At 44.8% G+C, this 11,215-nt stretch overlaps 1 protein-coding gene across 19 annotated transcripts in view; it reads left to right on the top strand.

Moving 5' to 3' along the window:
* Nucleotides 1-1,266: 1,266 nt before the first annotated feature.
* The window catches only part of ep400 (E1A binding protein p400), a 37,168-nt gene continuing 27,219 nt past the window's right edge, over nucleotides 1,267-11,215 (top strand). For 15 of the 19 annotated variants that reach the window (XM_090237402.1, XM_090237398.1, XM_090237401.1 and 12 more), the window contains exons 1-19: nucleotides 1,296-1,487; nucleotides 2,278-3,609; nucleotides 3,721-3,828; nucleotides 3,946-4,027; nucleotides 4,284-4,397; nucleotides 6,093-6,475; nucleotides 6,575-6,865; nucleotides 6,956-7,141; nucleotides 7,251-7,391; nucleotides 7,492-7,570; nucleotides 7,666-7,715; nucleotides 7,814-7,868; nucleotides 7,989-8,078; nucleotides 8,241-8,354; nucleotides 8,507-8,697; nucleotides 8,897-9,074; nucleotides 9,191-9,327; nucleotides 9,590-9,759; nucleotides 9,958-10,132. In XM_090237402.1, the coding sequence (XP_090093528.1) occupies nucleotides 2,311-3,609; nucleotides 3,721-3,828; nucleotides 3,946-4,027; nucleotides 4,284-4,397; nucleotides 6,093-6,475; nucleotides 6,575-6,865; nucleotides 6,956-7,141; nucleotides 7,251-7,391; nucleotides 7,492-7,570; nucleotides 7,666-7,715; nucleotides 7,814-7,868; nucleotides 7,989-8,078; nucleotides 8,241-8,354; nucleotides 8,507-8,697; nucleotides 8,897-9,074; nucleotides 9,191-9,327; nucleotides 9,590-9,759; nucleotides 9,958-10,132 (3,843 nt within the window). In that variant the 5' untranslated portion in view covers nucleotides 1,296-1,487; nucleotides 2,278-2,310. Of the gene's footprint in view, nucleotides 1,488-2,277; nucleotides 3,610-3,720; nucleotides 3,829-3,945; nucleotides 4,028-4,283; nucleotides 4,398-6,092; nucleotides 6,476-6,574; nucleotides 6,866-6,955; nucleotides 7,142-7,250; nucleotides 7,392-7,491; nucleotides 7,571-7,665; nucleotides 7,716-7,813; nucleotides 7,869-7,988; nucleotides 8,079-8,240; nucleotides 8,355-8,506; nucleotides 8,698-8,896; nucleotides 9,075-9,190; nucleotides 9,328-9,589; nucleotides 9,760-9,957; nucleotides 10,133-11,215 lie in introns of all 19 variants that reach the window. The other 4 variants (XM_090237405.1, XM_090237404.1, XM_090237403.1 and 1 more) reach the window with 1 other exon arrangement.

Here is an 11,215-nt window from a genome sequence, read left to right as displayed (position 1 = left end):
CAACATAAGTACATTTAAGTAGCTTATTACACACGCACGCACACACATGTACACATACATTTCTTTGAAGATATTATGTATTATTGTCTCTTTCTCCCTCTGTGTTTCTCCCATTGTGTTGGTCTCAGGCAAACAGTGTATTGAGAGACGCATCCTCTCTACTCGGCAGACTGCATAGTGTGATTGAGCTTGAGGCTTTTGGACTATAGCTACAATATTAGCTGAAGCTTCTGAGCTTGGTTAGAGCACCTCCAGACCCTCTGGTGTCCCTCTGTCCTCTGTGAAAATGGAGCTCCTCGCTGTTGACACACAAAAGCACTTTGAATGGAACATGCTCAGTGACAAGACCACTGATATAGCTTCTCTCAAACCACAGACTAGCACCAAACATGTTTAGTACCACAAGGGAGAAGAAGAGGATTGTGGGTGGTTCTGACTGACTCCACTCTGAGAGCCTTGTGTGTTGTGATTGTGTATCATGCTACATACAGTATGTTCTGCCAGTCCAGTAGTATGCTACTGTTATCTACTGGATTTATCAGGCATCACTGGATAGAGTAATTATTATTGTATTTTTAGTACGATTTTGTGTAATTCTGGGCTTTTTTTGTGGTTGGCTTTAATCTTTAGTTTTTATATTACTGCCTGTGGCTATACATTTTAATGTACCTATTTCTGAAAGACAATGGTATCCGCTTTCTGAAATAAAAATGAAAATGAAAATAAAAATGTAAATATATTGAGTAATTGTTTTGACTGTATGTTGTTCTTGTTCACCAAAACCAAGCTACCACAATCAGTTTCATATGAGAAAATTGTGTGAGAATAGTGATTATAATAAAATGTCTATAACATTTTGTGGGATGTTTCTGTTGTACTCTACATTTGCCAGCTGCTCAGCAGAACATTTGACCAAATCCAGATCTACAGTACAGAGGAGGCATGTTTTGATGTGAGGCATTGGTAGGTGGAGATGGAAGATAAACCTACTACTTAAATGGTCCTAGTTCATGACTATATATATTGAGTTTGGCGCATCTTTATAGTGTAAAGAAATGTTTTGGAGTTGGTTTTAGGGAAGAAAATATATAAACAATTCATATAATAAAGTAGCATGAGAGAATCAATTGGCTATAGCTAGGTTATTTCAAGTTCCTTAGACTAAACTATTTGTGGTTAAGGGCAATGCGCCCATAGAGGTACTAGAAATCATCTCTACTCTATTGTATGTTGAGGGGTTGGTTTACATTCTTGTCAATCAGCACGAGTCCAGGGTTGTTCACTTCCTTTGAAACGGAACTGCTTCCGGTTCTTCAAGGAATAGATAGAGAAAAAAAAAGGTGGCCACCGCCATGTTTCAGAATGAAATATGTCCAATGCATTAAATGTAAAATTGCTGTATAGCAGTATTTACACTACATAATTATTGTCTTTGTTTTAAAGAATACGTTTTGATTGATGAGACTACCGCTGGAGTTGTATTTGCTGTAAGTAACAAGATCCGGTGATGTCTATTTACCCTGCGGCTAACATATTAGCTAGCACGCTACTATCGGGGGGAAGGAGCGGCATTTCGGCCTTACGCGTGCTAAGTATATGGACGTTTAGATGACTTCTCCAAAAATATATTCTAAGCACCGTACACATTTCATCCATACATGGACAGCGTTGAGTTGCATTGGCTAATATCATACTAAACCCTAATGTTATCTAGCGATATCATATCTGAGCTAGCTAGCTAGAAGGACACGGTCGTGCAAAATTAGCATAATGTAGCTAGCTGGCTACAGCTAATTTGAAAAGCTGTAATTACAGCGGTAACGTTATGGTTTATTAATCAGTGCGGCTGGTTATGACGGTGGTGTTAGCTAGTTAATGACATAACACAAAATAAGCTAAACAGTTAGCTAGCTAATAATATTACCTAGTTAACGTTAGCTCAATAGCATTGCTACATTGCCTGTCAAATTCTACCAACAACAATGGTTAGCTAACTAGCTCTATAGCTGTCACTCAAGATGCTTATCTGCGTCTCTCGCCTAACAGTGAATGTCTAGTTAGCGTGTTTGTGATGAAACTCAACATGACATTTTGCCAAGCCATTCACTAATGGCTTTCAAAATAAAATAAAAAATTGTAATGTTTCAGTATCATGAAGTTATGTGTGAAATTGTGACTGTCATTGTTACAAAGAATATGTCAACGTTTAATTGACTAAGATGGAATATAAAATATCACCAATATTGTTTACATGATTTGAATGTCTATCCTCTACAGGTATTGTTTCCCATACAGTAACAGTGTTACGCAATGCACCATGGGAGTGGACCACAGAATGTGCAACGGCAACTTCAGAGATCCAAGTCGACCACTGGATCTGAAGCAGAAGATCACCAGAAGCAGCAGACCATGGCAGTTACTCAACAGCAGGCAACAGCCAACCACCCACAATCAACTGTGACCACGTTTGCATCAGGAGCCAGCCCTTCAGGCCCCCAGTCCCCCAACTACCAGATAATAATGAGCCGCAGCCCTGTCACAGGCCAGAACATGAACATCACCTTACAAAATGTCAGTCAAATGGTGACGGGCAACCAACAGATCACCCTCACCCCGCTCCCTCTCCAGAACCCAGGCTCTCCCGGCTTCCAGCACACGGCCCCGCAGTGGAGGTTTGAGCCTGCCCCGTCCTATATCCAGGTCACCTCACCTCTGCCACAAAGTCCCACTCAGCACAGCCCAGTCCCTCTCCAGCGACCAGGGGCACCTGTAACAGGACTGGGTTTGTGTGGACAGAGCCCAACACGCTTTGTTGATGCTGGCATGCTTGTGAGACAAATCAGTCTTGGCAGCCCGCCTGGAAGTGGGCACTTTGTTTACCAAGAGGGGACAGGGCTGACGCAGCTAACTCCAACCACAGCTGGGCAGGTGCAGCTGGCCTCCCCAGGGGTGCCAGGCTCAGTGCGTGAACGCAGTCTCTCCCAGCCCCACTCACAGACGGGAGGCACCATCCACCACCTCGGACCTCAGAGTCCTGTGGCCAGTGGGACTGTTTTGCCCACACTGGGGAGCCCAGGCCACATAACCACCTCCAACTTGCCACCTCAAATCAGCAGTATCATCCAGGGGCAGCTGGCGCGTCCCATGATATTTGAGAAGACTTCACAGGGTATGGTAACTGGAGTGGGGACAGCTGCCACTGTGTCTTTCAGTATGCCCTCTACCATTCCTCCCTCCAGCCCTTCCCTCATTAACCCTACCCAAGGCATCCCCAATACCCCTCTCACCCCTACTGGCATGTGCTTGGGGTCCGTCAAGAAACAGATACCCAAAAAGCTGGAGGAGATTGCACCCTCAAACCCAGAAGTGGCCCAGCTGAGGAAGCAGTGTCTGGAGCACCACACTAAGAAGATGGAGGGTCTGAAGGAGGTCTTCAAAGACTACCTGATTGAGCTGTTCTTCCTGCAGCACCTCCAGGGGAACATGATGGACTATTTGGCTTTCAAGAAGAAGCCCTGTGTCCCGCTTTTCACTTACCTGAGACAGAATGACCTAGACCTTGAGGAGGAAGAGGAAGAGGAGGAGCAGTCTGAGGTCATCAATGATGAGGTACTGTTACATTATTTATTGATTTATCATGTCATACATTCAGAATGTCTCTAATTCCTATCCTGTATATAGGCTATACGAATTTAGTTCAAATCTCTGTGCCACTCCCAGGTCAAGGTTGTAACTGGAAAGGATGGACAGGCCGGAACACCAGTTGCCATAGCTACACAGCTTCCACCCAATGTTTCAGCAGCATTCTCTTCCCAGCAGCAGTTCCAGGTAGAGAATGACTGCAAACCCTACACAGAGAGGATGGAACTGATTTATCTTTGTCTCTCTTAAATATTTCCTTTTAGATTGCCAAGCTTTTACTAACCCTTGGAAATGTCTCCTCAGGTGCACCAGGGAGCAGTTGGCAGCATGACAAACTCAGGGGACATGGACCCCTTTAAGAGGCAACAGGCAATGGCACAAGCAGGTAAGGCAAGGACAGCACACTCCCGTGGCTTTTTTGTTGGTTTGTTTACTCTCCCTTTTCTTTCTTTTTGTGATTTTTTTTATTTTCTTCCCTTAAATTGCTTCTGCTTTTAGATATTTGCCATCTTCTACTAGCGCTGTCTGTAGAAGTCTTAACGCAAGGAAGGAGAGGTGGTCTGTATGGTGTACAGAAGGTCATTGCTGTTTGCCGAGTGTCTTTTTTCCGTTATGAGGGTATTGTGTGTTTTAAATCCCAGATCAGGCTAAGAGGTCCCGGATTGAAGTTGGTCGCCATGGAATGATTTTCCAGCATCCTGGTTCTTTAGGATCACCTGGCGTTCCACTCCAGCAGCTTATGCCAACAGCGCAAGGTAGGAGTGCTACTACCAGGCCGTTCTGTGTTCTATTCAATGCTGCTGGACGTGTCCTTAATCCAAAGAAACAAACTGAATTCCAACAACGTCCCATCGTCTCCAACGAAAACCTCCAAGCAGCATCAACAAAGCGATCTTCATCCATCCGCTGGACAGACACCCCAACAGACCTCAGGAAGTTCAGTCTTAGCTCTCCCAGCATGCTCTTTTTCTCTAGACCGGGCTAAAATGGGGAAGAAGATAAAAAATAAAATAAAAACAAGTCTGAAGAAAAGGAGTAGCCTCTCACTGGGAAGATGCCATGTCTTATGATTTGACTTATGTTTTATTGATCATCCGTCTCCATCCGTTTCTTCTTTTCTGAAGTTTTGTTCTTCTCGATCGTCTGTTTGGACGGACTTTCCTGTGCCGTTGGAGCTTTGGTTATTTCGCAAGCGGATCACGGAAAGTGAGAAAGGAGGAACCCTGGAAAAAATTCATGTATTTTCAGTGGGGCATGTTTGCTCATTTTAATGATTGCTTTTTCGTTCCTCCTTTTTTATACTCGTCATCATTCTCATCCATCCGTATCCCACACCCCTGTCCCCTGTCCCCCTCCGCTGTCTGTCCTTGCATTGTCAACGTGGATTCACAATGAATCTCAATCCTATGTTCAGTTGTCAGTCATCAAGAGCATCTGTTGTTTACTTGTTCCATCATGCTCATCCTTTTGGTTTCCCCCATCTGTTTCCATGGCATATCGTTCTGACTTGGCCTCTTTCCCTCAGTCGTAGTAGGAAGAAGGGGAGCCGGGTAGATGAGGTTTGGTGCAGTCATGATATGTCACAGGTTGGCGTGGGTGTGTCTGTCAGGTCCAGGTGTTGGATGTGGTCTAGGTTATGTGAGTGATGGTCAGGGAGAGGTAAGACAAGTGCTGCTTAGTCAGGGTGCACAGCTATGCTCAGCCCAGGCCTGCTATCTGCAAGATCCCATGTGTGTCCTGCTCACTTCTCTGCTTTGCTATGTTCTGTGTTCCACAAAATAACTACATTGCTTCATGCATGCTAAACATCAGGTGTTTTTGTGATTGTGCGTTTATTTATTTATTTTCTTCTGTATTTTCTATTTCATTTGATTTGGAAACCTTTCTTCTCAGTCCCTCTGCTGAAGGTGTTTATGCATGATTAGTTTAGCTGTTTTAGTCACATTCTCTTAACATTTTACAGAATGTTTTTATTTTTGCATTAACAATCTTAGTATTTTATATATGTAGATGATCACATTGATTTGTATCTTCTGTAATCATTGTGCTGTATAATTTGTTTTCACTCTTCCTCAACGGTAAGAACTACACTACTGTTGACTCATAACGTACATCCAATTCATACGTTCTGGGTAACTGTTACAATAGATGGAGCTGTAAACACTTTCCTTTTAGAATCTGATCACGTTCAGTCAGTACTGAAAAATAATGGCTTACGTATAAGTACAAGTGGCCCTCTGGCCTGACTACTGCTCAGTCTCTCTATCTGCACCGTGTATAGTCTATTATCTTTTAACAGGCCTTCAAGCTTCATTCAGAGCAGGATTGGTATGACATGACAACACTTGGATCGAGGAACCACAGAGCAACACTAACTCACAGCCACATGTTCTTATCCTTTTTCCACTCCGTCCCTTTGTGTTCCCTATGACTTGGTTACTGTGCTCCAGGCGGGATGCCCCCCAACCCGCAGACAGTCCAGATCCCCGGGCAGAAGCAGAACCAGCCACAGTATGACCCGTCCAAAGGGCCTCCGGTGCAGAACGCTGCCAGCCTGCACACTCCTCCCCCCCAGCTGCCAGGCCGCCTACCCCAGGGCACCCTCCCCATGGCAGTCCTGCCCATGGCTCTCTCTCAGCAGTCCCTACTTGTGGATAGCTCAGCACAGGCCGCCAATCAGCTCCAGGTGAAGGTGCAGGGGGCTGGCCCCATCATGGCTCCAGTCAACCCCCACACACAGCTCCAGGCCCAGCTCCAGCAGCAGATGCAATCTGGTATTCACCTCCAAATGCAGCCTCAGCAGCCCCAGCTCATGCTGCAGCCAGCACAGGCCGTGAGTCTAGAGGATGGCTTCCTAACATCGCATGTTTTTGGTTGTTTTCATAGGTTTATAGATCAACGTTTTGTCTTCTCTCTCTCCTCCTTTGATCAGACTGTGGCCCTCACTCGTCCTGGAGCAGACTCCAACCAACCTGGCCAAAGAATAATGACCAACTCCCTGTCCAACCCCTCAATGTCTCCTGCCCCCCTCAACGCCCCCAACTCACTCCCCTCCCCCCACACAATTGGCCCCCTCCGCCCCAACATCAACCCTGCCACACAGTCCAAACTGGCCGGCCCTAACGGCACCTCCACAGTCAAAATGGGAGGCTTTGGTCAGGGCTCGGGTATGCAGTCATCAGAAGGGAGTTCACATGACAAACAAGCTGAACAGGTCAAACTGGTGAGGAGTTACTTCTGAGAAACCTATCACTCTGCAAGTGCTTTTGTTTTCCGGCTGCTCATAATGTGACCCCCCCCCCCCCCCCTCCAGGAGAGCCAGGTGCACCAGCGTATCTCTGAGCTGAGGAAAGAGGGCCAGTGGTCAGCCAGCAGGCTGCCCAAGCTCATGGAGTCCTCTCGGCCCAAATCCCACTGGGACTACCTACTGGAGGAGATGCAGTGGATGGCAGCTGACTTTGCCCAGGAGAGGAGGTGGAAGATGGCTGCTGCCAAGAAGGTATGCTGGCTGAGTTCTCTTATTGTACTTTTACTGAAGTAATGTCTGTGATTCTTATGTACTTGTACATTGTTTCAGTACTACTTGATCATAATTGCATATTCCCCAGCTGGTTCGCACCTGTTCCCGTTACCATGACGAACAGAAGAAGATGGAAGAGGGATCCAAGAAAGAGGAAGAACTGCGTCTCCGTCACATTGCTAGCACCATCTCCAGAGAGGTGGAGTTCTTCTGGTCCAACATTGAGCAGGTACATTTATCTTAATGTGGAAACTTTTCCATTGTTGTCCTTAGACCTGTAGTGTCATCGACTCTGTCCCTCTTCATCTGTTCCATCTGGTTTCTCTCAGGTTGTGGAAATTAAACTGCGTTTCCAGATTTATGAAAAAAGACTGAAAATGCTCAGCCTGCAGAGAGCAACGAGTAAAGGTGAGACTTTATTCAAGAGCTTTTTGAAATTGATGTAAAACAATAAAAATTTCATAATGTCGTTTTGAATATATTGGTTATTCTTTGCGCCACAGGACAAGATGTTAAACATGCTCTGTCAACCGCAGTGAAAGCTGAAAAAGAGGTAGGTGGCTGTACAGACTCACTCTGGTTGTCCAGAATGTCCAGACACATAGTCAGGTTTTTGCAGGGACGTGTATTCAAAATTCATCTCATTCATAGGAGCCCAATATGTCAACAAAGAAGCGAAAGTCCAGCACTTCATTGGCAGAAGAAGGTATGTGTACAAAACTATTTCTCCAGCGATTTTTACTGGTTTATCATTTGAGGTGTACTGTTGCTTTGAACAGTTGATTACAATGTTGTATCTTGTCTATGGCTTTGTTCTCTCTCTCAGTTCAGGATGAGGAGAGCACCATAGAGGAGCAGGAAGCCATGGAGGTGACAGCTGATCAGAAGGCAGAGTTGGGAGATCTGGCTAAAGATGGTCAGCACGATGCACTGTTTTCTCTTACTATAGCTAGTGATCGATTTCTCCCGATTACCTTTGTTTTTGTTCCATTTCTCATTAAGTCATGTAGAGTTTAAAAGCGCCCCTTAGTCTTTTGTGTCTATTGAGCCTTTCTTCTGTGTCTTGTATCGTTCTTAGCTGAGATGCCGCTGGATGCTTTGATGAAACAGTATGCTGGTGCCTACGCTGACAACTTTGACTGGCCCCAGCCTTCCCCACAGAGTGATGAGGATGGCAGGGATGAGACTGAAGGTGTACCTAAACTCTACATATATACTTCATCTCTATTTACCAATATGTGCCTCATGCTCATTGCTATGCCAAGATTATTAGTTTCAAAGCTAAATGATTTGTAGACTGGTGGTGTTCCCTCAGTGGTGCTGATGTAGTCATTGTTCCCTCAGAGATGGAGTCCTCTCTGGACACCCCCCACGAGGCTGTAGTGATAGACTCCCTGCTTAGTGTGGACCAGTATCGAGGTTCTGAGAAGACCAGCCCCCCTGGTGCTGACGGGAAGCCCAAGAAGGACATAGCAGAGGTGGCAGCCTCCACAGAACTCATCCTACCCAAGGGCAGTGCCAGGACCACCACTTCTGTGAGTCATCACATCTCTCACTAAACCAGTCGTTCACTGTTGGGTGTCATTTAACCAGTTTTTCAATGAGAGGAGTTTGGAAAGATAAATGGGGGGGGGGGGGGGAAATGTAATATATGAAATATATATTTAAGAGGACAGTTAGTGGGTTAACATGTACAAACAGGGAATCATTATGACACTTTGCTATGCATCTTAGGGCCGCAGCCAGGCTCCTTTCCTGCTGCACGGATCACTGCGTGAGTACCAGCAGATCGGAGTGGACTGGCTAGCCAGCCTCCACAAGAAACACCTCAACGGCATCTTAGCAGACGAGACCGGGCTGGGCAAGACTGTGCAGACTGTGGCCTACCTGGCCCATCTGGCCTGTCAAGAGGGTAATCTACTGTTGAAGACTATATTCAATGCTTATCTTTTGTTTATTTACGTAAACATGTAGGTATTTTTATGCATGTGAACATCCATATAGACTTAATTTATATGTATTTTTCAGGCATCTGGGGCCCCCATCTGGTTGTGGTGAGGACGTGTAAGATCCTGAGCTGGGAGATGGAGTTTAAACGTTGGTGTCCCGGCCTCAAGATCCTCCTCTACCTTGGCAACAGACAGGAACGCAGAGCAAAGAGAATGGTAACTAGTAATGATCTGTTTCAACGAGACCTTTTTCAATAGACAGCCCCACATTTTGAGTCCATTCAAGCAGAGAGACTTTGAGCAGGACAGCAGCACCAAATGTGACAGTAAATAATGCACACTTCTCATGAATAGAATGCCATAAAGATTGAAATGTTCTTCTCAACCACTTTTTGGCTTCTGCTGTTATTTAAAATGCCCTTGTTTACCAGTTTGTGTTTCTGTCTGTCCATAACTCGTGTTGTTGATGTTTCTCCAGTGGTGGGCGGAGACCAACAGCTTCCATGTGTGTGTGACGTCCTACAAGCTGCTGCTGAAGGACCAGAGCCATTTCCTGAGGAGGAGGTGGAAACACCTGGTCCTGGATGAGGTGCAGCTCATTAAGAACATGTCAGAGAAACACTGGGAAACCATCTTTGCGCTCAAGAGGTAACAACTCTTATTTTAGGGTGGCACCATGGCTACACTCCCAAACAGCCTGGTCTGGTGAAGGCTTTTTGGTCTCAGCTTAGCATGAAATGAAAGTTTGTTTAGAAGGCTAAACTCTTAAATGTGGTTTAACCTTTTTAAATTGTTAGAGCAAGAGAAACAAAATCAAATGATGTGTTGGTGTGGTTTCTATTCCAGTCAGCAGAGGATCCTCCTGATCAACACTCCACTCCAGAACACACTGAAGGAGCTGTGGACCATGATCCACTTCCTCCTGCCAGGCATCACCAGACCCTACACAGACTTCCCTGTCAAGCCAGGCACAGACCAGAACCAGGACTACTGCCACAAACTGGTCATCCGCCTGCACAGGGTCAGTTGGGGTACAACCAAACCCCTCTTCTTCCTAATGCTTGTGTGTTGAGAGTTTGTCAGTAAGTAGTCATTGATATCCATCAATGTGATGGCGCTTTCAGTTGTGGTGTGAAGTGATTGTGTATCTGAAGGTTCTTTCATTCCTAATGAGTGTTTCTGGTCATTAAAGAAGATATCTTTGCTTAACCCTTTACTCTCGTGGAGATTGTCCTATATGCATAGGGCTAAATTTAAATGTTTCTTCTAGATGAAATATGAAAAGTATCTGCATAAGCATGGTAGCGATTGAAAAGGAACAGTTTGGTGATTATGGGGAAATTATTAGATCAAAGGTGAGTGAACAACAGTTCACCTGACACAACTAAATCCAAACATAAAATCAATAGTGTAATGTAAATTTTACATTTACTGTACTTTTCACAGCATTTGTTGATAAGTCTAAAAATACTCTGGATACATTCAGTAACATAACACTATTCCTGGAAAATGTGGGGTATGTGTGACAACAAATTACAAGGGTTTGAGTGAGAGGACTAACTGGTGTCTCCAAGTAGCCCACACACCTTTCCCAAAGTGTGTACAGTTCCTAAGCAGTTTCAATGCACTTTAAGGACTGGAAGAGTCTTCAACTATAAGAACTAGAGCAGGCACACTTTTTGGAACCTGCGTCACTGCCCTCACACAATTACTGTTGTTTACGCAACCCAAAAACGGTCAATTTTAAATCACAATCTAGCTTAGGTGGGCATCATTTCAGACTGTTATATTGCCAACATGACAAGCTAAGTTACAAAATACGATATAATAGTTTTGGGCTTTTACAGTGCAATTCATGGAAAAGAGATCATTTTGGTGAGCGTAGAAAGGAGTTATGAGTGTTCAGGTGCGTGTGCTGCAGCAAATATTCTTCACAATAGACAAACCGGCTTATTTTGTTCAGAACTACCAAACATAGTGATCATAAACATTGCCGCACTGTATGTGACATGAGTTTTATGATATGGATATGTGAAGTGCACATTTGGACTCATGAGTGTTTTGCTGGCTTGAATGACATCAAAGTGGTATTTATTATAATCCT

The sequence above is a fragment of the Oncorhynchus mykiss genome, chromosome 6 (assembly GCF_057628025.1).
Source record: "Oncorhynchus mykiss isolate SJ-2025 chromosome 6, ASM5762802v1, whole genome shotgun sequence".
Lineage (NCBI taxonomy): Eukaryota > Metazoa > Chordata > Actinopteri > Salmoniformes > Salmonidae > Oncorhynchus > Oncorhynchus mykiss.
This window is presented reverse-complemented; position numbering and strand designations above follow the sequence as displayed.